At 50.1% G+C, this 25,851-nt stretch overlaps 2 protein-coding genes across 4 annotated transcripts in view; one reads left to right on the forward strand and one right to left on the reverse strand.

Moving 5' to 3' along the window:
- MEGF6 (multiple EGF like domains 6) overlaps positions 1 to 3,433 on the forward strand; it is a 367,229-nt gene extending 363,796 nt beyond the window's left edge. For 2 of the 3 annotated variants that reach the window (XM_031962976.1, XM_031962978.1), the window contains 2 exons: positions 1,515 to 1,562; positions 2,520 to 3,433. In XM_031962976.1, the coding sequence (XP_031818836.1) occupies positions 1,515 to 1,562; positions 2,520 to 2,584 (113 nt within the window). In that variant the 3' untranslated portion in view covers positions 2,585 to 3,433. The remainder of the gene's footprint in view (positions 1 to 1,514; positions 1,563 to 2,519) is intronic. The other variant, XM_031962977.1, reaches the window with a different exon arrangement.
- Positions 3,434 to 3,999: 566 nt separating this feature from the next.
- The window catches only part of ARHGEF16 (Rho guanine nucleotide exchange factor 16), a 54,118-nt gene continuing 32,266 nt past the window's right edge, over positions 4,000 to 25,851 (reverse strand). The window contains exons 7-15 of the mRNA XM_031961566.1: positions 22,789 to 22,930; positions 21,224 to 21,353; positions 17,942 to 18,016; positions 17,053 to 17,145; positions 10,897 to 11,048; positions 9,637 to 9,825; positions 7,545 to 7,618; positions 5,373 to 5,474; positions 4,000 to 4,912 (exon numbers count right to left, since the gene is read on the reverse strand). Coding sequence (XP_031817426.1) covers positions 4,773 to 4,912; positions 5,373 to 5,474; positions 7,545 to 7,618; positions 9,637 to 9,825; positions 10,897 to 11,048; positions 17,053 to 17,145; positions 17,942 to 18,016; positions 21,224 to 21,353; positions 22,789 to 22,930 — 1,097 coding nt within the window. The 3' untranslated portion in view covers positions 4,000 to 4,772. The remainder of the gene's footprint in view (positions 4,913 to 5,372; positions 5,475 to 7,544; positions 7,619 to 9,636; positions 9,826 to 10,896; positions 11,049 to 17,052; positions 17,146 to 17,941; positions 18,017 to 21,223; positions 21,354 to 22,788; positions 22,931 to 25,851) is intronic.

Below are 25,851 nucleotides of genomic sequence, written 5' to 3' on the forward strand. Positions count from 1 at the left end.
TCATCTGTATAAATGAAGGTATTAATGGCACAGTGATAGAGTGCTGGGTCTGAAGTCAGGAAGACCTGAATTAAAATCCAGTCTCAGACACTGCCTACCTTTTTGACCATTTAACAGTTGAAGAAACTGAGGCACTTAACCTGCCTGCCTCAGTTTCTTCAATTGTTAAAATGGGGATAACAACAATACTTACCTCCCCAGATCATTGTGAGGATCAAATAATAGTATTTGTAAAATACTTAGCACAATACTGGGATATTGTAGCTGCAGAATGATGTTTCCTTCCCTTTCTTTCTCCTCTCCTTCTTCCCTAATACCTGCACTTGGATAAAGTTCAAACGATAGTTCAAAAATTGTCTTAAATTGTAGTTTATAAAATCCCATGTGAAGTTCTAGAACTTAATGTGGGGATCATAAAATTATGACTTGTTATCAGTGTTTGATTTGTATACCTGTTTTATATATCTGTATACCTGGGGTTGTTTAAAAATTTCCCAGGTGAAAGGAGGGGTCATGAATGGAAAAAACTAAGAACCCCTGATCTAGTGCAATCTATTCTATTTTTTTTACTACTTTTTAAAGCAGTAGTCAAATCAACAAGCATTTATTAAACACTTATTATGTGTATATATACATATATACAGATATATATAGATATAGATATAGATACATAGATATACATAGATAGATATGTATATCTATGTATCTATATCTATATATATCTGTATATATGCTAGGGTTAGGGATCCAAAAAAAAATTTAAAAATAGACAGTCTCTGCTCTGAAGGAGTTCCCAGTTTAACAGAGGAGACAACGATGCCAGGTGCAAAGGAAATATATTCAGGGCAGACTGGAGATAATTATCGAGGGTAGGATTGAGATCTGGGAGGAGTGGGAGAAGCTGAGGAAGCCAGGAGGCAGAGATGAGAAGGGACAGAACTCCAAGCTTGGAAGACAGCCTGAGTCTGGAGGCTAAAGTCTGTTAAGAGAAGAGTAAGTGTTATTAGTCATAGATCTGGAACTAAAAAAGATGCTGAGGCCAGTTGGTATGATTCCTCATTTTACAAATGGGGAAACTGAGGCAAAGAGAAGGCTCATGGGATAAGATTATAGATTTGAAGTTCAAAGGGCCTTCCAGAAGCATTGTGCCTAATTCTCCCATTTAATGAAGAAAAAGGCCCAGAAAGGTTGTGATTGATAATAATCACAAGCATTTTGTGGCAGACTCAGAATTTAAAGTCAAGTCTTCTGATTCCAAACTCGCCTTTCTTTCCATTCTCAAATACTGATTAGATTTTGACATTAAAAAGAGAGGGGAAGGGAGGAGAGGAGAGCCTTGTTTTTTCAATGAAGGCAAAATGATCCAGAGTTCTCAATAGAGTCTGGGGATCTTTGCCAGTTTGGGAGTTAACTCTTGGCTTCCTCACCCCCTTTTACACTGGTCTGAGTCCAGTAGATCCTCCTCCTGCATAAAAGCTCATTGCTCCCTCTCTTTTTGTTATGGTCCCTTTCAGGTGGCCCTCCCCAGCTCCCCGCCAGTAAGTCCCAAGTCTTCAACCCAGGTAAGGGGATCTGCTTGGTGTTTCTCAAAAGAAACTTGGGATGTTGTGATCACTGGGTCTATCTGCTCAGGACCTGAAGTGAAGGCTGAGGGGAAGCATGTCGAGCCTCCTAATTGAGATTCTGTTAGAACCAAAGGTTCTTACAGAATGAACCAGACAAGTGAGGTTTTAGATTCCCAAGATGCTCCAAGTTTCTGTTATCCTGGAACCGAAGGGGCTGATGTCATAAAGCTAGGCTTTGTTAAAAAGGAAAATCAAATGTACAAATCTATTGGAGCCGGAACCCATCTTGGAGATGGTTCCCTCCTCCCTTTGCCAATCCTGCCACCTGAGTACTGTTCAATGACCCTAAACCTATTGCGCAGCAGCTACACGGTGCAGGGAATGGAGCACCAAACATCATTGAAAAGACGAGTTTGAATCCAGACTGGATAGATCAATTCACTTCTACCCTCAGCCTCATTTTCCCCATCTGTAAAATGTAGGGAAAAACTCCATAGCTTCTGAGGTCCCTTCCAGCTCCAAATCTGAGTTTGATGGAGTCTTCAGAGCAACCCTACATGACCCCCTACGTGTAGCTGCTGCATCTGGCAAGGTCACTGGGGAGAGAGTAAGGGGAAGTGATGTTGAGTATGGTTAGTTAAGACACCTTACCATCCCCTGCTTCCCTTAACTACTAGTGCTTCTTATAAGTGTGCATCCCAACCCAAACCTCCAAATAATGGAAGCTCTTTTGTTCCAATGTAGACATGCGTTTTCTGCTATAAGAAGACCATTAATATCGTCTTCCTCTCATGTCTTGGGCACCATCTCATTGGGGTCATTATCTTAGCACTAATTCCAGTGGGCGGGGAAATGAGTCTTTACCTGCCTCTACTTCTTCCCCATAGCACTTAAGCACCCAGAGGCTTCTCCATTACTACACACTGATTTTCTCTTTTTTCCTTCTGTTACTAGTGGCTTCCCATCCTTCATCCTACAGATCAGCTCCCAGGTTCAGCCTACAGCCAGCAAAACATTAGCCCCCAACCTCTGTCTCCCACTCCTACCCAGCCTTCCTTCCTTAGCCCATCTTTGCAGTGTTACTAAGTGACTCAAAATCCTCGGGGTACCACCGATCATCCCACTCATCATTTGGAACCAGCGTTTTTTCCGCTGCTGCTGCTGCTGAGGCCAGCCGAATAACCCGATTCCTCCAAAAGCTTCCTCCCAAAAAGGTCCGAGGAAGGACCGACAGCCTCTCGGGCTCGGGAGAGGCCGTCGCAGAGACTCCCCATGTTGGGCTGCTGGGAGAATCCCAAAGACACTGACTCAACTAAGAACCGTTGTGTTCTGAGGAACAATTGCCGTCGGCCGCAGCCCAGAAAGGGCACTTCGGGATGCTTGGAGGACGAGGAGATGGCCTCTGGGTTTGTCATGTGTGTTTCTAACTCTTCCCTGCATCTTTCAGCAGGCTTCACCTGGTGCTAACCAATGGGCTGTTGGCTACTGGACTGCTTCAGCCCCACCCTGTCCTGTCCTGGGGGCGGTTCCTTGTTTACCTGGAAATATAGTCCAATATGTATTTATGTAAAGATATTTATGGGCAGCTGTACAAAGTCAGGTTCTGGGAGGCAGCCTTGGTGCTCCTGAGAGGTGCTGGAGGGGATGGAGACAGCCCCCGACGGCGGCCTCTGCTTCTCCTCTGTGCTAAAGGCATCCCCCTGCTCCATCCTGAGGAGGGGATCGAGTGTTCCGTTCTCACCTGAGCGGGCACTCCCGACGTAGCCTCCCTTTATATATCAACCTGCCAACCGATGTGTACTGTAAGGGTTCCATGGCAAAGGGGCCCTGCACTGTGTAAAACTCACTAAGTTAAAGGAATGAAACTTTCTGCTTTGTTCAGTGTGATTCCCATGAGGAAACTTTTTCAGGCAGAAAAGTCAAGCCCGTGTGAGCCTAGAACCTTGAAACTAGGGATTAGGGGGTTAAGGTGGGGGGGAAGTCAGAACCCAGGGCTTCTGCTCCCAGCTCTGTTACTCGGGGAATTCATTTGACCCAAGTCTCAATTTCCTTGTCAATAAAAAGAAGGTAGAACCTGTGAGGTTCTGCTGCCAAGATTCTCTGGCTCATAAATCAGATCCAGAGCTAAAAGGGGTCTCCAGAGGCCACCTAGGCCAGACCCCTCATTTAACAGATGAGAAAATGGATATCTAGTATCTTGAGCTCCCAAAGGTTCTAGATGCCAGAAGCCTGTGGTAGAGACTCTGGGATGAGAGGATGGTTCTAGGTCATGGGGAGGCTCAGAACTCTGTTTCAGGAAACTCTGGACATTCAAGGTCCAAGCTTTGAGATCTAGTTCTGTGGTTCCGGGTTCTGAGATGCTGGAGTCTAGAACTTTGGAATCCAGGCTCTTGGGGAATGATTCGGGTTTACAGAAGCCTTAGGAAACAGTGGGTTTTAATGAAATAATTTTAATGACTTTTACATTTCTCAGAAAAACAATATACAACAATGTACACAGTCCAGTGCTCGTCCCTCGGCCTCTGGGCCAGTGTTGGGGCTTTCAAGTCCTTCTGGGCCCCCACAACCACCCAGTACGACTCGGAGGCCAAGGGAAGGAGGGAAAAAGGCAGATCCTAGTGGATGCAATGACCGTGGGTAAGATGACAGAGGAGGCCGGCTGGGCTGAGAAGCCTGGAGAAGGGCAGAGATGGCCTAATTTCCCCCATCCACTCGGACCTCTAGCACCTCCACTTCCTATCCACAAGCAGGGGCCTGCTTTTCTCCTTGGAAAACGTTAAGCATTTCCTTTGTAAAGTCACATTTGGAACTGTGATGGGTGGAACTTCAGCAGTAAAAAGACAGGTGCGTGGCCGTGGGATGTACCTACTGAGGCACCTTTTGGCCCAACCAAAGAGGCCTCACCACAAGTTAATTTGGGGCAGCCTGGAACTCGGGTGGGAGGGAGGAATCTACAGGAGGGGGAGCAAACGTGGCCAGCCTTTTCAACATTAGGACAAAACTGGCCCAGGGAAAAGGTAAACAGGAAGGGGCGCCCCTCCTACTGCTGGTGACTGGGATCCCAAAGATTCCCCGGAAAGGCTTTGCAGGCTCGCGGGTACCATTTGCAAGTCCTGGAGAAGAGAGGTCTGATGGGAAACTCATGGTCTGTTGAAACTCTCAGCCCTAGACAAAGACTTGGAAAGCCTTCACAGGCTGATGCGCCGCCTACACGTCTGTCTCCACCCTGAGCCTTTCCATCCTGCGCACATTGCCCTCCACGGCCATTTTGCTGGTGATGGCTTGGGCGTAGTCCTCGGGAAACCAGCCAATCTCTCCATCGCGCAACCGCTCTCCATAAAACCAGCCTGTTATAAAAAGGAGGAGGGAGAAAGGCGAGCTCATTCCTAAGTGTTTGCAGCTCTGGGTACCATCCCAAAATGCTCAGGGTCCCCGTATGGATCAGGAATCCAGGGGACTTCCCTATTAAAGACATATTAGAAAGGAGAGTAATTCTGAGTAGCTTAAAGCTCCCATTTATGATCTTAGACAACTTAGTTCATCTCCCTAAGCCTCAGTTTCCCCATCTGTAAAATGGGGACCATTAACACATTGATATTAACTACCTCACCAGTTTACTGTTCGAAAAGCAGTGTATAAACCTCAAAGCTCTAGAGAAATAGGGGCAGTCATCAATAACTTTCTCTAGGATGTTAAACTGGGATCTGACCCACACGATGCTTGCCCCACAATGCATCTGTCTGCTGTGTGAAGGGAGGGAAAGTGTGTCTAAGCTCGCTGGCCGGGGTGCGTCGGCGGGAAGCTCACCGTCCTCTTGCTGCAGGATCAGGACCACATCTGCCTGCTGGAGGGTGATCTCATCGGCCTGTTTGGCAAAATAGGCCTTGGTGATCTCCACCTGGTGCAGGTCTGAGGGCAAGAATGGAGACGCGTCACTCAGGTGCTTCTGACAGAGAAAAGAAGGGGTCCGGGGCCCCCTGAACCTCTGGTGTGAGGCTGCCAGAAAACTGGAGGGGAAACGGTGGGAGGAGGAGCACAGGACCAGGAATCGAGGAGAGACGGGGACGGGAAAGATGATAAAGGGGACATGTGGAGGATGAGAAGTAGGGGAGAAGGGAGGGCAAAGGTGGCAGGGAGGAGAGGAGGAGTTTGGGGCTGGGGACGCGGGAGGGAAGCGAGGAGAGCAGACAGAGAAGAGCAAAGAAAAGACCTCTGCCACTGGCTAAGGGACTCTGGGAACCACAGGGCTCTTCCTGCCTGTGACTCTATGGGAGAGGAGGGCTAACACCTCCCCTCCCCTCCCGCAACAGGGGCTTTGACAGTAAGCGGGCCCCTCGCTGCCCTCCACCTTCAGAGGTTGGGTCGCTCCCCAGGTAAAGAAGATGCCCGAGTCCGGAACCAGGACGAGAGAGTAAGGCCGCTGGGCCAAGGGGAAATTCTGTTCTCTCCTTCCCCGGGAGCCCGATCCTCCTGGGCAGCCTCGGGCCTCTCTGGCTGGCTTGGGGAGAGCAGGGGCCCGGCCCTGGATGTGCTGCACACCACGGGGCCAGCAGAGGGCGCCCAGGGAGCATCTCCTGCCTTGGTTCTGGGCAGATGCTCAGAAGCTTCAGCTCCTTTGTCTCCCAGTGTCTCACTTTGGGAAGCCTCCTTCCGCCTAACCCCGCGCAGAGGGAAGGCGAGGAAAGACCTCCAGTTAAAGAGGCACACAGACTCATGTGCACTTATCAAGCACCTACTGTTTTCTAGCTATTACCTGGGCACTGGGTTGGGGCAGAAACGAAAGGAAGCCGTCCCTCTCCCTTAGGTTCTGAGGCAGACACCACACCCAAGGTTATGCGTATACACAGATGGGGAGGGGCTCGTCAAGGGCTCCGGGGAAGGTGGTGTTTGAGGGGCCCTCGTGGGGACACTGCGGTGGGAGATACAGGACCAGAGAGGGCGCGCAGAGGCCAGTCTGGCAGAACACAGAGTATGTAAGGGAAACAGAAGTGGGGGCCGGCCCTAAGAACTTTAAATGCCAAACACCCGCGTCTGGAGCTGGTCCCAGAGGTCAGAGGGCGTCCCTGGGATTACTGAGCAGAGAGTTAGGACTGGGCTGAAGATAAATGGGATGAATACCAGTCGGAATGAGAAAGCTCTAGTTTGAGTGAAAAATGAGGGCAAAGGGGGCAGTTTTGCGAGTAAAGACATTGGGAAACGGAGAGGGTCCGTGCAGTAAGGGGGGGGGGGGAATTGAGCAAGACCCTGAAGTTGTATGTATGGAGGTCACTGGGGGAAGGCGGGATCCATGCCAGAAATGGGGGGTGTGAGAGACGGGTGTGGAGGGAAGAGTCTGGTCTGGACAAGTGGAGGCTGAAGCATGTCCAGGACACTGAGTCTGAATGTCTGGGATGGATCAGAAACCGGGCCCGAGACACTGAAGCTGGGGAGAACCCTAAGGGAGACGGAGGAGAGAAAAGCAATGTGGGTCTAAGGACAGGTCCCCGAGAGGGGTCACCAACCCCAAGGGTAGTGGACAGAAAGGCTGAGCTTGGGAGCGGGCGGGTAGGGGGAGAACCAGCCGTGCAGAGCGGTCACGGGCTGGCACTGTGACACACACACACTCACTCACATACACACAGATCTGTGCTGAGTTACATGAGCCTCCCGGGGAGGCCTAACTTGGGGCACAGAGCAGTGGCAGAGTCCTCGGACCCACAAGCAAGGGGGGAGTCTCTGTTGCATTCATGGTGGGGGGCAGAGCCAGGCCCAGGCCCCTGGGCCCAGGCGGTCAGTGCTCTGACTCCGGCTCCAACAGAAGCGTCCTCTCCTCTGCTTCATCTCAGAAGACTCTGAGCTCTCCCGCTCCCTGACTCCCACCTGCTGAAAGCTCCTTCGGCAGGAGCCAGGGCTCTGCACTCGCGCTGCAGGGAGGGGGCCGAGCCGCCTGCCCCGGTCTGGCCTCCTCCTCCCCCCCTTTCTCCCAGGCCCGACTCTTACCTCCCTTGCTGGCCAGGCCTTGCTCCTGGTTCTCCTTATGCTTCAGGGCAGTGATCCACCGGGCCCGGTCGCTCCTGTGGGCACGAGAGGAAGCCATCAGACTCTGGAGCACCCGGGACAGACATTTAAAGGTTGACAAAACCTCGGGGCTCATTGGGCCCAACTTTTTGGTTTTAGAGAGGTTGAAATGAAGGTACAAAGAATGAGAAAGACAGAGACACAGAGAGAGATAGAAACACAGAGACAGAGATTTGTCCAGGGTCCCACAAACCGCAGGGTTGGGACTCCAACCCATTAAAAAAGAGCTGACTCTGGCATCAGGTGTCTGAGCTCCAACCTGGAGCCCTTCGGGGCTGCAGGTGGGCCTGGAGTACTTGATGAGTCTGGAATTGCTTGCTTGGTGCCAATAACGGATTCCCCACCGTGGTCACAAATTGTGACTTCATTTTCCTGCTTCCACTGGGCAGGAACCAATGGCCATATTTTACTTAATTTTAACTTTAAATCCTTGGAAGTAATTCAACTCAGATACACCTCAAGGCATTCACTCTCGGCACTAACTGGGACCTTGCTGTATTGGATAATACAATTATGAAGACAAGAAGTGAAGGCTGGTTTTGGAGTTCAAGAGCCTGGGTGCAAATCCTGCCTCTGACACCTGTATCACTTTTTTAGGACTCAGTTTCCTCATCTGTAAAATTAGGGAACTGTGCTTGCAGGCCTCTTCTAGTTGTGAATCCTATGCTGTAACTTTGGGGCTTCAAAGCCTCAAAACATCCTATTTCTGTGTGTCTGACATGTCAGATTTGTAGCTATCCAGGATCCAAGTTGAAAGAGACCCCAGAAGTCATTTAGCTTAACCCAGACTTAGCCAAGAGTCCTCTCTTCCACATGTCCAACAAGTGGTCACATCTCCTGTTACCTCTCTGCAAATAATAGAAATGAAGAAATCTTTTGAGAGGTAAAAATATTAAAAGATTTATTTAATTTTTTGAAATAGTGTTGTCATAGAATTCTAATAGCAAAAATAAAGGCTGTGTTAAATTGTGGAATTACAATTATATAAATTATATATATAATTGTGTGTGTGTATGTATATATGTATATATATATATGTGTGTGTATATATGTGTATATATATATATATATAAAATGTATATGCAAAGTGCTGAAAAAAAAACTGATGAGGCCCATAAACTGAAGACAAATCAAAGCGCGGAGACTTACAGCAATTAGGAGCTTGAGAACAGAAGAAAACAAGAAAACAAGAGTGTGTTTTAGCAGGAATCAGAAATGGTCACAGGGATAGCGATGCTATGCAGGGAAAGTCCTACACTTGTAATGCTGGGAATTTTCAATAGAAAATGCGTCCTGGGGATCTTTATGCCAAATACAACATTTCTGTCATGGAATCCAAAGACTCAAATGTGAGTTTCATGAAGAAAAAAGGCCCAATGCGCACCTCCACCTTCTCCCATGTTCCTTGATATCCAGAGACAACAGAATATTTTTGTTGGCTAATTGCGCCCTTTTCTATTCCAGATGCTCGTCGGGGCTGGTGCTGACCAGCAGAGAGTGTAAGAAACTGCTTTTTAACCATATCCAGGTGCCCTGGTAGAAGGAAATGTCTTCACTGGAAGTTCCCTATTCCAATATAATCACAGATCGACTCAAAATTACATCCAATAACACAGCTTTAGATGATATCAAAGGCTTATTAAATTATGAAAGGACACCTTCGCCACAAGCATAACATGTTCAAAATCGGACTCATTAAATCCTTCCCCAAAGTGGAGGGGGGGGATTTCTCTATTGTTGTTTATAGTAATTAACCCCCATTCTTAGGTGTATGTGTGGGTATAAAAGCCTTTTATTCCCAGTCCCATGGAAAAAGCTGCGACTTTGAAGTCGGGAGCCATACTGGATTATCCTGGGTAAAACAATCTCCGTTCCTTGTCTGGTTACTCCCCACAGTCCCTGCTAATTCTAAATCCATGAGTAAGGTCCTGGGATATAAGCCATCTATAATATCCATCAGATCAACCCAAAGGGTCAGTGGCTGCACCCAGCTCTGTGGCCGCTGTCTACTTACAGTGAGTCCGAAGACAACAGGATCTGCTCTTGCTTCCCTTCGCTGTTCTTCAGCATGGTCACCTGGAAGGGGTAAGGGATGGATGAGCTGCGATTGATCCCTCCGCTCAGTAAGAGTTCATCAGGCTCAACCTTCTTGACTTGGATTTGGTCCATCTTGGCGTAACTTATCACCACGTAGTGCTCCTCGCTGCCAAAGGGCAAAGGGACCAGTGAGACCTCGGACTGGACGTCATCTCAGTCTCCATGGCATCTCCCACCATGACTCTTACCCCTGAATGAACCCCATATCCAGCACCCTGCCGGGAATGAGGAAAGGAGAGAGGGAGGGAGGAAGGAAGGAAAAGAAGGAGGGAGAGAGGCAAGAAAGAAAGGAAGGAAGGAGGGAAGGGAGGAAGGAAAGAGGAAGAAAGGGAGGGAGGGAGGGAAGGAGAGAAGGAAGTTCCTCCAGGAGCCTGCATTCCCCTCCAGATCTTATTTTTCCACACTTCAAAATCGCATTTCCCACTTTTTCACACCCTGCCCTCTTTGATATGCTGTCCTCCCTGTTCAAATATAAGCTTCTGGAGGGCAGGGTTCAACTTTCCTTGGCTTGTATTTGTATCCTGGGGCTTAGCACAGTTCCTAGCATACAGTCAGTGCTTAATAAATCCTTGTTTTCTTCCACTGTCCTCTTCTTGGTACATGGACAAAAATGTCAGCCTCAGAGACAGAAATGAATTTGAGTCTGACTAGGAAAATTACTTAGCCGCTGTTTGCCTCAGTTTACTCATTTGTAAAATGGGAATAGTGATAGCATCTCAGGGTTGTTGAAAGATTATCTGTAAAGTGCTTACTATTGTGCCTGGCACACAGCAGGCACTCTATAAATACTGGCTCTCACTGTTTTTAATCAATGTTACAGGGAGGCAAAGGCCAGTGGAACTCTTGAGTTGGGGGGTTCCGAAATGCAATAAGCTAAAGGCAATCAGGTATCCCATTAGGTCCCTGGAATCCCCGAGTGACAGCCCCACTTTGGGGTAGTTCTCAGGAGATGGTCCCTATGGGTTGGCTACACAAACCTGGCCCAGAGATTATTGTTTGGGAAGGAGACAAAAGGAAGAGCTCGGCAAACAAGACTTCTGATGGAAGGTGATGGGAGAATGTGGGGTGTGGTTGTCCAGCTCCCAGCCTGGGCTGGCCAGGACCTCCCTTAGCTGTCCCTCTGTGCCCCACCTGCTCCCGCCGCCCCCAGAGTTCACAAGGAAGGGGACAGAGGCACCTCTTCTTTTTGGTGACCATCAGGGCGTCGTTGAACAGGAAGAGGTAGCAGGTGGGCCGGCTGGAGATCTTCCGGAAGAGGCTGGGTTCTTCCACCAAGGACAGCTCCCCTCTCTTCAGCAGCCACCGGGAGGCCGAGATCAGGGGGAAGGCCTGGGGGGAAGGGGGGGATGGGGGCAGAGCCAGACATTAACAGAGACTCCCTGGACTTAATCCTATGCCTCAACTTGCACACCAGCAAAATGGATGTGATGGCCCCTACTCCACAAGGTCACTTTCCTAAGTAAGGGGCTGAGGGCAAAGCAAAGAACCAAGGACCACTTCCTGGCCCAGAGACCCTGGGCAAGTCAATGAAAACTCAGAGCGCAAAATTTTTTCTTTTTAAAAATTCCCTGCTCCTCTTTCATCCTCTCTGACTGTCTGTGTCTGGATCTTCAGCAAACAGAGTGAATCATGTCTCCTGCCTCTCAGCTGGAAGGTGGTGAACCACAGGTGCAGAACGGGGCTGCGTTTTCTGACACGGCCGGTGTGTTGATTTGTTTTGTTCAGATGAACTTATAACAGGGAAACTTTCTGTTAAGGTGCAAGAATGAGTTGTTGGGATATCAATGATGTTAGAAATAGATTGAGAGAGGAAACAAGAGGGAGGGAGAGAGGATGAAAGAGAAACCGAGACAGAAAGAAAGAGAAACTGAGACAGAGACAAACAAAGAGATAGAAGAACAGACAAAGGGAGGGAGAGGGAAAGGGAGAGAGAGAGAGAGAAAGAGACACATAGTGAGACAGAGACCGGGGAGGGAGAGGCTGAGGGAAGGAGACAACAAGATCTTTGTGAGGATTACCACATTCTTATCTCTGAAAGGAGGAGGTTGGACAAGGAGCCGCCTTCTCCTTCTGACTCTAAGTCAAGGGACTTTTCAGTCTTGGACAGGGGAGAAGTCAGTCACCCAAACCCCAAACAGTTGGGGAATGATTAACAGGCAGAGAATAAGGACTGCAGTGGAAAGACAAGGGGGCTCTGGATGTGAGAGGATTTTGGATCCCCATTTGGACCTCCTGGGTTCCTCAGCTGTAAAACACAGAACGTGGCCCAGAGATGTCTCAGCTCCCCAAATCGAGAACCCTCCCCCGGCCTTCTCTTCTCCCCAGAGCTGGGGCGTGAGGGGATTCCTCTTCCTGCCCTCTACTCTCACTTTGGTACAACTGTCGGATTACATCCCGGGAGCTTCCTGAGGGCAGGGGCGCCATCTTAATCGTCCTTATCTGCTCCTAGTCTCTTATACGTAAAATCAGAGAATGTTACAATACAAGCCCTTAGAAACCACCCAAGCCTTAACAGATAAGGGAACGAAGCATTGAGGCTTACCCAATGTTGGGCAGGCATTGGATTTGAACCCAGGGCCCAGGGGAGAAGTGGGAAATGTGGTGGGGGCCTGGCACAAAGCAGGAATTTGATTCTGAAAAGGGCCAAAGGGAGCCACTAAGTGCTGTTGAGCAGGGGAAGACACATGATGGTAAGAACAGTCTGGGGGTGCTGCAGACAAGATGGGTGAGCACAGGGGGAGGCTCAAGCCAGAGGCTGGGGGAAGTTACAGTGATTCAGGCAGACAAATGTCAACAAGCCTTTAATGAGTGCTGGGAACTAGGGAAATAAAAACAGGGAAAAAATACGGTCCCTATCCTGTATATTGCTCCTCCACCCCCACCCCATCTCACATTCTAGTGGGGAGACAACTGTGTACTTAAATAGAAAGTAATGGGGTGGTGGGGGAAGGAACCAGGAGAAGCCTCCTGGATCAGGTGGGTGAGGGTCTGCACTACAGGGGCTGGGTCTTACATCAGCCTAGGTGGGTGTGAGAAAGAATGAAGAACATTTGTTCATTTGTCTCCCAAGTGAAATAATGGCAGGGGTCAAGGGGCAGGGATGAAAGGAGGTCCAGCTCTGGAAGGGCTTGCCCCAGGTGATCCAAGAAATCAGGGTCACAGGCAGGACTGGTCCCCCCACCCCCTTTCCATTTGACTATCTTAACAACTACATTTTAGGATAAGTGATTTCCTTTTGTTTTTTATTTTATGTATTTAAAAAGCTCAGTGATTGCTACACTAAATACTGTGATGTCCAGTAAGTATTTGTTAAATGAACATAATCAAGCACTCTGGAATGAGGGAAAGATGGTAGAACCATGTGGAGGAAGTGGAAGGGGGCTTCGTGGATGGGCTGAGCCTAAAGGTGGCCCCTGAAAGCTGGAAGGACCGGAGAGGGGAGGGGTCTTTGGATTCACTGGAATGTGGGAGTCCATTGTACAAAAAGAAGTTCAGGAGCCCTGCACCCACATTTTAAAAAAGGTGAAGAAAATCTGATTTCAGAATTAGAAAAGAGATGTTCGCAAGCTCCAGAGAACATCAGGACAACAGGATTTAGGGCACAAGGGTGTGAGCCTCCCCTCCCCTTCAGGTTCCCCTACTAAAGGCACCCTGATGGTAAGGAGTAGAATGAATGGGGGTCCTGGGCACCATGCCAACCCTGAGCTCCTTTGGAGGGTAAATAGGCAGGAATAAGGAAGTAGCCAAACCAGGATTCAAATCCAGCCCAATGAAAACAATTTGCTTAAACTAACTGGTGGAAATATTTTATACTGTTTTTAGGGAAAAAAAAAATACCACTTCCAAAATGTAGCATTTTCCAACTGTTTGATGCAGGAAATCTAGTTCTGTATCTGGGACCCTGAGCTAAGTCCTCTGAGCCCTGTGACCCCCAGGCCCCTCTACAGGCCCTCCTCTCCTCCATGGAGATCAAGAGCTGGCAGGGCAGCGGGCTTCCTCAGGGAGAAGCAGGGGCCTGTGGGGTCCACCAAGAGCTAAGCTGACATGCAGATGCCACCAGAAGTAAAGCTCCTCAGCTGGAGGGGCCCTCTCCCTGGGGCTGGGGTCCCTGGTCCCCAGAAGGGTTATCCTGAAAACAGATTCTCTCTACACCATCCCCGAGGCAGGACTGATGCAGGTTTATAGACGTTCATGTCCCCAGCCGTTCTCCTCTAAACAGATTGGAAACTTTCCAAGGGCGGGAGAACTGCTTAACTTTAATTTTTAGATTTCCAGAACTTAGCAAAGAGGAGGTGATTAATATATTCTTATTGACTGCTGGAAGACTTCCAGCGTGTGTGAGGGGGGAGACTATATTCTGAGCAACATCCCCCCATTCACCCTCTGGGGGAGCAGAACTAGGAAGATGCTGCTCATAGGAACCAAAATCTGCCTCCTTGTCGCTTCTACCCCTCCCAGGCTGCCCGGACTAGACAGCTCCCTATGGAAGGACACCCTGTGCTTGGCCCCCGAGGGCAGAAAGAGAGACAGAGGGAGGAGACAGAAAGGGGCCACTTTGGGCCCCGGCCTGGGAGCTGTACCTGGCTTCAGGGCCAGAGGCCCGGCCTTCCCTGGAATTCTTGGGGCAAAGGTCGGGCCGCTGCTTGTCAGGGCTGTGCGCCATTTCCCACCTGTGGGCTCGCTGAGGCCCTTTCCAACTCCAAAACTCTAATTCTACTTTGTAAAGGAAGAAATGGCCCTCTTTGGGATCCACTCACTGCTCTGTGCTCCACCTCCCTCTGTGAGAGTGCGCTCGTTCTCTCTTTTTCTCAATCTTTCTCTTCCTCCCCACCCTCATCTTCCTCCCCCCACTCTGACCCACTCTTCTTAGGGTCAGCTCCCTGCTAGAAGCCCTTCCTCCCTTCACACCTCCATGAACTTCTCTGAACATTCCACCCACTGCTTCTGGTCCTGCCCTAGGGCCAAGAAGAATGAAGTCCTTCCACGTACCTGCCCTTCAGACCCTCCTCCCACAGCTTCCCATCTCACTTCTTCCAACTGTTCTCCACATGGTGTCATGGGGAGACCCTTCCCCATTCTGGCTGCTTCTTCGCTTAGAAATTAATGCCCTTCCTCAAATGTGAAGGCCAGAATTGTGTGCCAGCCTCCAGATGTGATCTGACCTGGGCAGTGGGACTCCCAGCTTCCCACCACGGGCCATCTCGCCTCCCTTAATGAAACACATGGCCATCTTACCTCCCCTGGCTGCTGCAGCATGCTGCTTTCACACAGCTCACTTGCAGTCCACTCAAATCCCCAGATCGTTTTCATATGAACAGCTAATGAAACCAAGCCCCTCCAGTCTGTACTCTGAGCCCAAGTAACAGACTTTCTATTCTCTATTAGATGCCATTCATATATGAGAGAGAAAGAGAGAGAGAGAGAGAGAGAGAGAGAGAGAGAGAAGAAAGAGAAAGAGAAAAGGAGAGACACACACAGAGAGATGCCTTTCTTGGAGGGAGTAAGGGAAGCATTAGCTACCTCTCCATGCAACTGCCAGCCTTTTATCACAGATAAAAGTGTTAAACGGCATCGAGTCAAGCCCAGGTCCCTGCAGCTCTCCATTAGAAACCTCCAATCATCGAGTCAACAAGCATTTATTAAGCACCTACAAGGCCGAGGCTAGCTAAGAGACACAAGACAAGCGCATGGCCCTCTCCTCAAAATGCCCACAGTCTCCTGGGGAAGACAGAGGTACAAACAGTCACATGCCAACAAGCTACAGACAGAATCAATAGGGAACAAGGCACAGAACTGAGATGCGAGTATTCAGGCATCAAAAAAGGAATTCATTAGGGTTTAATTCCTTGAGTTTGGTTATTCAACCAGACCTGGAACTGTGTAACTGAATTATAATCTAGGCCGAGTCTCTCCCCCTTTCCTGTAACAATCACCGAGCAAGACCTATGTCTGTATGACCGAACTGTAATCTAGGCCGCGTCTCTCCCCCTTTTCTCTAACAATCACACAAGAGATTTTCTCAAATAACTCACTAAAATCCTGGTAAACGCTCCCTCTGGCACTGCCCGACCGACCAGTTAGTAACCCTGTCTGGCTGGGCCCGCTCTTGCTGAAGCTGCTTCCTTTTCCAAACATTCACCAAACTTTAAGGACAAGTTCTCGGATTTTGTGAGAGGTGGAAGTCAAGGTCACGGTCTGCATTTAGCCCATAAACGGCACCTCTCCAGGCCTGCCGTGGCTTCTCCAGGATCTTCCAAGGGTCATGGATGGGATGGAGTGTATAGAATCAGGAGAACAATTTATACAACAACAACTTCATTGAAACCCTGAAGGTCTGATCCATCCCATGATAGATACATCATGATTCCAGGGGGCTGATGATGAAGCACGATCCCCACCTCCTGACACAGAGGGGATGGGCAGAGGAGAGACATCCACATTTGGAGACATGACCAATATGACAATGCACTTTGCTTGACTACACCTATTGATTAAATAAAAAGGGAAAGAAAGCCCTTCATTTCATACTTATTTATTTTCAGGCAGAGCCTAGAGTTTTTGATTAGAATGGGATAGGAGAGAACACAAGTACTCACAAATTGAAAAACAAAATGCGCGCTGCTCAGCAATAACACACACCGACTCTTTCAATTTCTAAAGATGGCAGTAATGATAATAAAAAGAGGATATCCAGATACTGGTATTTATGTAGCACTTCCAAGTTTGCAAGATACGTTATAAATATTACCTCATTTGAGCCTCCCAATAACCCTGAGAGGTAAGTGCTCTTATTATCTCCATTTTACAAATGGGGAAACTAAGATAGACAGTGGGCAAGTGACCTGCCCAAGACCACACATAAGAGTCTGAAGCTGTATTTGAAGCCCAGGTGCTGTAACCATCGCACCATTTAGCTGCCCCGATGAGATCGTTGCTAAAGGTATTAGCATCCCAATTTTAAGGAAGAGGAGATTGGGGGTCATAGAGGAATTGTGACTTTGGCTACAGTCACACAATTCATCAATATGCAAGGTGGGGTTGTGAACTCCCAGGCTAAGTGACTTGAACTGACCCCAACTACCAGGAAGATCTGCTCAAAGCAATAAGGAGAAAGGGAAGCATTTGTTTCTCTCTCTGCAAACTCCTCAGTCGCCAATAAGTAGAATTGGCAGCCAACCAAGGCGATGGAAAACAAATATCTTCATTAAGTTAATATATGCTTTTTAAGCCGATTTTAGACACCATCACTTAACATTTTTGTTTCCTTATACACGGAGCAGCCCGACGCCGCCTGGGAGATGCTTCCCCCTCAGTTCAGTACCAGACCTTTTACCTTGATTTTGCTGAAGTCCAGTTGTGTTTGCAGGTTGAACATCTGCTCTGTCCTCTCCATCTTGTGAGCCCCCTCATTGCACTGCTTCACCAGCTGTCAACACAACGTGGGCGCAGGAGGCAGATCAGAGCCAGGCTGGTAACCTTGTAAGCCAACATTATCCAGGAACCCTCCCAACTAAGACCTAATGGAGCCGAGGGCTGAGGGAAGGGGGGTGAAATCCAAGACTGGACTGTGGTTCTGGATGGATTGAGGTCATCAAGAGGAGGAGTCCAGGTAAAAGGGGGAATGGCAGTGTATACTCTTGCCCCCCCCCCCCCAAAAAAAGTACAGAAACCAGAGGGACAAGCCTTGATGCAAAATATGTGAGTGGAAGTCAAGAGGCAGAAACTGAAAGTTTTTCATTGGACCACCTGGGCAGAGAGAGGATAGAGATGAGGGGCTGGAGAACAGCCCAAATCAGGTGTGCGTTGGGAGACTTTAATTATTCAGAAGCTGCTGGAAGTCCCCAACCCTCCTCTCCCTTCTCCTCCTGAGAGCAGCTCATCACTCCTTGATTGGCCTTAGTGATTATTTCATCCTTCAAAGGGAGGGGGAACCCACAAGGAAAATCCCCTTCTGGATCTGATTCTCCCTTACACGGAGAGATTGGCAGCTGGTGAACAGTGATGGGAACCTGGAGGAGGGGGTGACCAGCCACTCCCCACCTTCCTCCTTGAGTCTATGATGGAGAAGGGCTGGCAATGAGGGTCTAGTCTGCTATGCTCCTAAGACTGGGACAGAGATTCCAAAGGGACTGGAGAAAAGGCAGGGAGGATCCCAAAATGCTTTAGGTAACTCAGTGGGCACGGGAGATGCTCCAGAATGGAATTCTCCAAACACTACTCACCTTGCTGATGGCCTTCAGAGCTCGGTTGGCAACTATACATCGGTCGGGGTGGCCCTGGGTCTTCAGGCACAGGGTCTGGAGCAGATATAAGAGGAAAGAATGAGGAACTGGGGGACGGAAGTCATTCTCTGGGCCAAACAAGGAAGCAGACTCTGAGCCACCCAACCAAATCCAATTGATTCACAAGCACTTCATCACTCCCAAGTCTGAAAAGGCCCAGGGGTGTGCTGGTGAATGTTTAATAAATGGCTCTCCACATAAAGGGCCCTGGGCAAATGCTCAAAGACCAGTCTATGTTTTATATCCAATCTGTGTTATTAATATTTTTTCTATCACCTTTTTAGTCTAGAGAATCAGCAAAACAATAGATCAAACCCTGATATTCTTGAAGTTGGCTAATTTCCCTGATATAAATGCTCACCCAAAAAATTTAACAATCAGTAGTTTGAGCTGGTTCTCAACATGCTGGAAACTCCACAGAAGAAAAACATATTTAATCCAGCTGTTCCAGCACCTCTATGTGGTTTTTCCAATAGAACAGAAGCATCCTATATTTCAGAAAAGCTTGGAAAGACTTGCATGACTGATGCTAAGTGAAGTGAGTAGAACCAAGAGAACATTGTACACGGTAACAGCAAGATTATATAATGAGCAATTCTGATGGATGTGGCTCTTTTCAATAATGAGGTGATATTCAGATCAGTTCCAATAGGCTTGTGATGGAGAGAGCCATCTGCATCCAGAGAGGACTGTAGAAACTGAATGTGAATCAAAGGATAGTATTTTTACCTTTTTTTGTTATTGTTTGCTTGCTTTTTTTTTTCTCTCATTTTTTCCCTTTATGATCTGATTTTTCTTGTTTATCATGATAAATGTAGAAATATGTTTAGAAGAATTGCTAAAACATATATTAGATTATCTGCTGTCCTGGAGGAGGGGAATGGGAGGAAGAAAAATTTGGAATACAAGGTTTTGCAAGGATAAATGTTGAAAAAAAAATTTTTGCATGTATTTTGAACAATAAAAAGCAATTATGAAAAACAACACAACACAAAACAAAAAAAGATTGTAAGCATCCTGAGGACAGGGCTTATCTTGTTATCCCCTGGGTTTAGCCCTTTGCCTGACTTAAGAAAATGCTTAAGGAGGCCAATCTTCTAATCAATCTTTCTTCCTTCCTTCCTTCCTCCCTCCCTCCCTTCTCTCCCTCCTTCCCTCCCTTCCTTCCTCTCTCCATCCCTTCCTCCCTCCCTCCCCTTCTTCCCACCCTCCTTCCCTTCTTCTATGAGCTACATATAATGTTAGGATGAGCTTGGTCACCCTGTGGATCATAGTATGACTCTGTGGAGAAAACACAAATAAGACATTTCTCTGACTAACAAATAAGTGAACGTTATGGTATCAAATCCTTTTAAATTTGTTGAGGTTTTTTCATTTCCATATCTCTGTCTGTCTGTCTGTCTCTCTCTAGTTCTCATCCAACTCATCCAACAAACATTTCTTAAACAACTCCTGTCTGTGCCAGGAAGAGAGAACACAGACAAGGCAACAGTCGCTGCCCTCACAAAGGTTCCATTCTATAGGCAGTGGCAGATGCTACCCGAAAAAATAAATTAACGTAATTTAAGAACCACAATCTCTCCCAGTTGGGGGGCACCAGGAAAAGGCCGTGGAAGTGGAACTGTGTGTTCCAGACTCGGCAGCCTAGAGCCTGTGCAGGAGGATGTCATTTTTGGAGAAGAGCCAGAAGCCAGTTTTGGCTGCAATGTGAATGAATAAAGAAACAAATCCAGAAAACAGAAAGCTGACAAACGGTGGAGTGATTTATGGTCTAGACTAAGGAATTTATGCTTTATCCCTAAGGCAATAGGGAGCCACTGAAAATTGGGGAAGAGATCAGAGACACTGGAAGCAGTAAAAACCATTAGGAAGCTGTTGTACTCGTCCTGCTGAGGACTGAGGAAGTCCTGACCCTGAGCCTAGGCTTGGTGAGTGCAGAGAAGGTCTCTCCGTGCAGGTGCGGTCCAGGAGGGCTGCCCATTTCTGGGAGGCCCGAGACCACTGATCTGGAGGACATCAAGGGTGCCTCTAGATGTGGCTCATAAGGGCTTGGAGGTCTGGCTCAGGACCCTCAAGGCTGACCATCCACAGCCCAGAGTCCTTCTTGGGGCAGGAAAACTCCACTGATGTCCAGGCAAGGGACAGGGCTCATTCCTCCTGCTCTTCAAGCCGCCCACTTCTCTCTTGCCCGGCTGGCTTTGGAGAATAATTAGTGTTTGTGTGCCCACAAAGGGGCAATGAGATACAACCTCCCACTGGCTGCACAGCCAGCTGCGGCCCTCAGCCCTACCCCAAACTGTGGGCCTGGCTGACCCAGGGCAAGAGAGTCCTATCTGGCGTGTCAGCAGTAAATCTGGCGTCGCGCCCCGCTTCCTTCCAACACAACCCATCCGCAACCTGCCCTCGTGGGCGCCTTCCCAAATCTGGAGAAAGACCTAACATGAATGAATTATAATAGTACTGACAGAGCACTTTGAGGTTTACAAAGCATCTATAATCATTACTTCAATTGATCCTCTGGGAAGTAGATACTCTTATTATCTTCATTTTACAGTTGAGGAAACTGAGGCAGGAGATAAGACTGACTTGTCCAGAGTCACACAGCAACTAAGTATACAAGGAAGAATTCAAATTCAAGTCAAAGACCTCACCCTGCATACACTAAGATTTTAGGGGCTTAACAAGTAGGCCTTCCACCATGGTATTAGTGGATAGGACCCTAAACTTAAGATTCAGAGCTATCTGGCTTCAAATCCCAGTCAGAAACATGCTACCTATGAAATCCTGGGCAAGTCACTTAAGTGCTGCTTAGGTCTATAATCTGAGATCTGCAGCTTAGAAGAGAAAGCCAAACATAAGTCCAGGGGAAGGACCAGAATATAGCAATCTGGAGTCAGAGAACCTGAATTTGAACCCCACTCTGAAGGTGTATTACACCTGTGACATTAGAGTTGTCGTTCGGTGTCCGTGGGCCTTCCACTCTTCACCTAGATGTCCAGCTCTGGACTCACGATCCTACTATCATTGCTTTTTTTTTTTTTTATTACAAAAATTTTCATTAAATACTTCCCAATTACATCAAGAAATATTTTAACATTCACTAAAAAAAAATTAATTCCAGATTGTCTCCTTCCCTCTCATCCCTCCTCCAATTCTTGAGAAAGTGTGCAGTACACTATTGACTTCCATGCACATCATCATTCTTATCACCCTGTGACTCACATCCATCAGGAGAGGCAGCCGAGTCACTCTCTGCATGGGGAGGATGAGGAAAGAGATCATGGGCAGGCCCCCACAGGCTGGTCTCCTCTCGATTTCCTTCAGGACCTCTCGGAAAGCTGAGTTGGAGTTCCTGAGAATTAAAGACAAAAACCCTCTTCAAGGACAGAGTCATTTGTGACGCTACGGACATTAGCCAGATCCACAGTAGTTGGAATAAATACATCACCAATAGAGGAAAAGACATCAGGAATGGGCCGGAAAATATTATAACAACTAAAAACGTGCGAATTAACTCCTTCTGACTTAATGCCTTGTGAGGGGCTGAAGTCCCTAAGGACCCTAGTCCTTATATTTCTTCCAGCACAGAGAACTCTTTTTTCCCTCAATAATATTTTATTTTTACAAATACATCTAAAGACAGTTTTCAACATTCGTTTTTGTAAGACTGTGCATTCTAAATTTTTCTCTCTTCCTTAGCACTCAGCTTCCCAAGACAGCAAGCAATCTGATATAGGTTAATGAAGATGTGTAATGCTTTTAAACATATTTCTGTATTTGTCATGTTGTGCAAGAAAATGAGAAAACCATGAAAAGAAAAATAAACAATAACAGCAAAAAAGTGAAAATATTGTGCTTTGAGTCATATTCGTTCTCTATAGTTCTCACTCCGGATGTGGATGGCACTTTCCATCCCAAGTCTATTGGAATTGCCTTGGATCATCTCATGTTAAAAAGAGCCACATCCGTTAGAACTGATCATCGTATAGTCTTGGTGTTGCCGTGTACAATGATCTCCCGGTTCTGCTTGTTTCACTCAGCATCAGTTCATGTAAGTCTCGCCAATCCTCTCTGAAATCCCCCTGCTGGTTGTTTCTTACCGAACACTAATATTCCATAACATTCATATACCACAACTTATTCAGCCATTCCCCCACTGATGGGCAGCCCTCAGTTCCCAGTTTCTGGCCACTACAAAAGGGGCCACAAACATGTTTGCACATTTGGTCCCTTTCCCTCCTTTAGCATCTCGTTGGGATACAGGCCCAGTAGTGAGTCCACTGGGTCAAAGGGCACACACACAGAGAGCTCTCCTCACAACCACGACTGAAGGACAGACAAAAGCCAGCAGCAGCAGCAGCAGCAGCCGCCTGGGGGGAGGACGTCAGGAGGAGCTGACTCTAAGCCTTTAAAGGCAGGATCTTTTCCTTGCCTGGGTCAGAGTCTGGCTTATTTAAGAGAATCTAACAGAGAACGGTCCAAGTCTCATTTCTGGGGGAAACCCAAGGAACAAAGGGGGTTCCTCCCCAAGCCTCCCTTTTGTTTTTGTCCTCGGCTCACCACTCGGGTTTCTAAGTATCAACAAACAGGAGTCCCTTTCCAATGCTCTGGATAGATTTTGCTCTCCTCCCGAAGTTGCATTTTTGCTGTAATGAGGGAGAATTGAGGTCAGAATTTTAAAAGGAGCTATTTGTGGTCATGAGGATTTGAACTCGGGTCTCCCGCTGTGGCCTGGGGCCGGACCGGCTGCAGGCCCTGGCCCACCTCCCGAGGGCCTGGACACTCACATCAGCTTCTGCAGCGTCCTCTGCTGGTAGACCTCGTTGGAGCAGTACGCCACGTAGGGGTGGAAGTGGTTCAAGGCGGGCCTCGGGATGTGTGATGTCGGTGACCGGGCGTTTCTTTTTCTTTTCTCCAGGTCCTCAAAACCTGGGGAGGGAGGGGAGGTTGGCCTAAAGAAGCAGCCTTTCCCCGGGGGAGGCTCTCCAGATGCTGGGGCTCCCAACGGCCGTGGGGATGGGGCTGCCGGGACCCTCGGATTGCAGATGGTGAAACTGAGGCAGAGGGACTTACTCCGCGTCACACAGATAGGAATTTGGACTCTGGCCTTCCCAAGTCCAGGCCGGAATTCCGTCCGCCTCTGAGGGAGGCCAGTCCAATCAACACCTGGAAAAGACTCCACTGAACCAACCCTCTCCTTTTGGATGGAGAAAACGGAGGTGCCAAGGAAGGAGGGCGACAGTCCAACGGAAGAAGAAGAATTCCCTTCCTCAGGGTAAGGGTTTTGCCTTCTCCAGGGCCAACCGCACTTCATCTGACAACGCTGAGGGGGCGGGGGTGATTATGATCTCCGCTTTTATGGTGGGTTGGAGGGCCGAGAGGTTTTAGTGTGTGAACAGGGAGGGCACTGCCAGGCTGCTTCCCACCCAGGCTTAGTTGCCCTGTCAGGTGCCATGGCTACAATGGGCAGACTGTCCTTGTCCCAGAGCCACATCCTGGTGGGTTCCAAACCATACCCTCCTCCCCCTTCCTCCCAGCTCTGACCTCCTGGGTTCAACCCCCGGCCTGACCTCCGGGTTCCTAAGGCCCTCCCGGCCTCACCCCTCCGGTTCCTAAGGGCCCTCCCACCCCTCCCGGGCCCAAGGGCCTCCCGGCCTGGACCTCCGGGCCTGGGGCCCTCCCGGCCCTAACCTCCCGGGTTCTAAGGGCCCTCCCACCTCCTGACCTCCCCGGGTTTAAGGGCCCTCCCTCTGACCTCCCGGGTTAAGGGCCTCCCTTCCTGACCTCCCGGGTTCAAGGGCCCTCCGCCGCCTCCCAGGTTCTAAGGGCCCTCCCAGTTCTGACATTATCCAACTATGATTTTCTATTTTTAAAAAAGGGATGATTTTCAGTGTCCCCAAGTGCACTCCACTGATGAGATACTGCCAGAAGCCAGAAGGAACCTTAGCGGTCATGGAGCCCTATCTCCTTATTAAATTTTGAGGAAACTGAGTTCCTAGGTATGAGCACACAGCCCAGGCAGGATCCGGTCCCAGGAGGGCCAAGCCGGGGCTCATCCCAGGGTGCTCTGGACCTCCCCAGTCCTGCCTTTGTGGGCAATGAGGAAGAGGAGGGCCAGCCGCCTCACACCAGCGCTCCCTGGGGCCTGTGGGGTCTGAGGCAAACCCGGTCTGCCCTGGAGGGGAAAGGGGGAAAAGGGGGAAAACCCCTTCCTTCCCCGGGGCCCCCCCAAAAAAAAAAAAAGGGGGGGGGGAAGGGGGGGGCCCCCCGGGAAGGGGAAAGGTTTGGGGGGGGGGGGGGGGGGGGGAAGGGAAGGGGGGGGAAGGAAGGGAAGGGGGGGGGGGGGGGGGAAGGAAAAGGGAAAAAGGGAAAGGAAAGGAAGGAAGGGGAAGGAAGGGAAAAAAGGGAAAAAAAGAAAGAAAGGGAAAGGAAAAAAGGGGGGGGAAAGGGAAGGGAAGGGGGGGGGAAGGGGGGGGGGAAAAAAGGAGGAGGGAAAAAAGGAAAAAAGGGGGGGGGGAAAAAAAAAAAGGGGGAAGGAAGGAAGGAAGGAAGGAAGGAAGGAAAAGGGGGGGGGGGGGGAAAGGAAGGGGGGGGGGGGAAGGAAAAAGGGGGAAAAAGGGAGGAAGGGAAGGAAGGAAAAGGGAATGGGGGAAAAAAAGGAAAAAAAAAAGGAAAAAAGAAAGAAAAGGAAAGGAAAAAAGGAAGGGAAAGGAAAGGGGGGTTGGGGGAAGGAAGGAAGGAAGGAAGGAAGGGGGGGGGAAGGAAGGAAGGAAGGAAGGGAAAGGGGAAGGGAGGGAAGGGGGAAGGAAGGAAGGGGGGAAAAAGGGGGGGGGGAAGGGAAGGGGGGGGGAAAGGGAAGGAAGGGAAGGGGGGAGGGAAGGGGGGGAAGGGGGGAAAAAAGGAGGGGAAGGGAAGGGGAAAGGAAGGGGGGGAAGGAAGGGGGGGGGAGGGGGGGGGGGGGGAAGGGGGGAAAAGGGGGGGGGAAAAGGGGAGGGAGGGGGGGGGGGGCCCCTGGGGGAAAGGGGTTTCCCCCGGGGGGGAACCGGGGCCCCGGGGGGGGGGCCCCCCGGGGGCCCTGGGGGGGGCCCCCGGGGGAAGGGGCCAGGAACCCGGCCCCCGGGGCCCGGGCGCCCCGGGGGGGCCCCCCCCCGGGGGGGGGGGCCCGGAACCCGGGGCCCCGGGGGTTGGGGGCCGCCTTTGGCCCGGGGGGCCCCCCCCGGTCTTTTCCCCGGGGGGGCCGGGGCCCCCCTTTTAGGCCCGGGGAACCCCGGGGCCCCCCCGGGCGGGGGTTTCCCGGGCCGGCCTTTGGGCCCCCCCCGGGCCCTTCCCCAAGGGTTTAAATTTTAAGGGGGGGGGGCCCCCCTTAACCTTTTTGGGTTCCCCCAACCCCCCGGGAAAGGCCCCAAGCCCCCTTTGGGGCCGGCCCCCCCCGGGGGCCCCCCCCTTCCCCCGGGCCCGGGAGCCGGGCCCCCGGGGGGCCCCCCCCCAAGGGGGGGGGGGGGGGGGGGGGCCCCCCCCCCCGGGGGGGGGGGGTTGGGGGGGCCCGGGGGGGGGAAAGGGGAACCCCCAAAAAGGGGGGGGGGCCCCGGGGGCCCCAAAAAGGGGGGGGGGGGGGGTTTTGGGGGGCCCCCGGGGGGGGGGGAAACCCCCCCCCCCCCCCCCGGGCCGGGGCCCCCCCCCCCGGGGGGGGGGGCCCCCCCCCGGGGGCCACCCCAGGGCCCCCCCCTTCCCCCCCCCCTCCCGGGTTTGGCCCCCGGGGGGGGCCCCGGGGGGCCCCCCCCCGGGAAGGGCCCCCGGGGCCCTTTAAACCTGGGGGCCCCCGGCCAAAAGGGGCCCCCGGGTTTTTGGGG

Source organism: Sarcophilus harrisii, chromosome 3 (genome assembly GCF_902635505.1).
Source record: "Sarcophilus harrisii chromosome 3, mSarHar1.11, whole genome shotgun sequence".
Classification (NCBI taxonomy): Eukaryota; Metazoa; Chordata; class Mammalia; order Dasyuromorphia; family Dasyuridae; genus Sarcophilus; species Sarcophilus harrisii.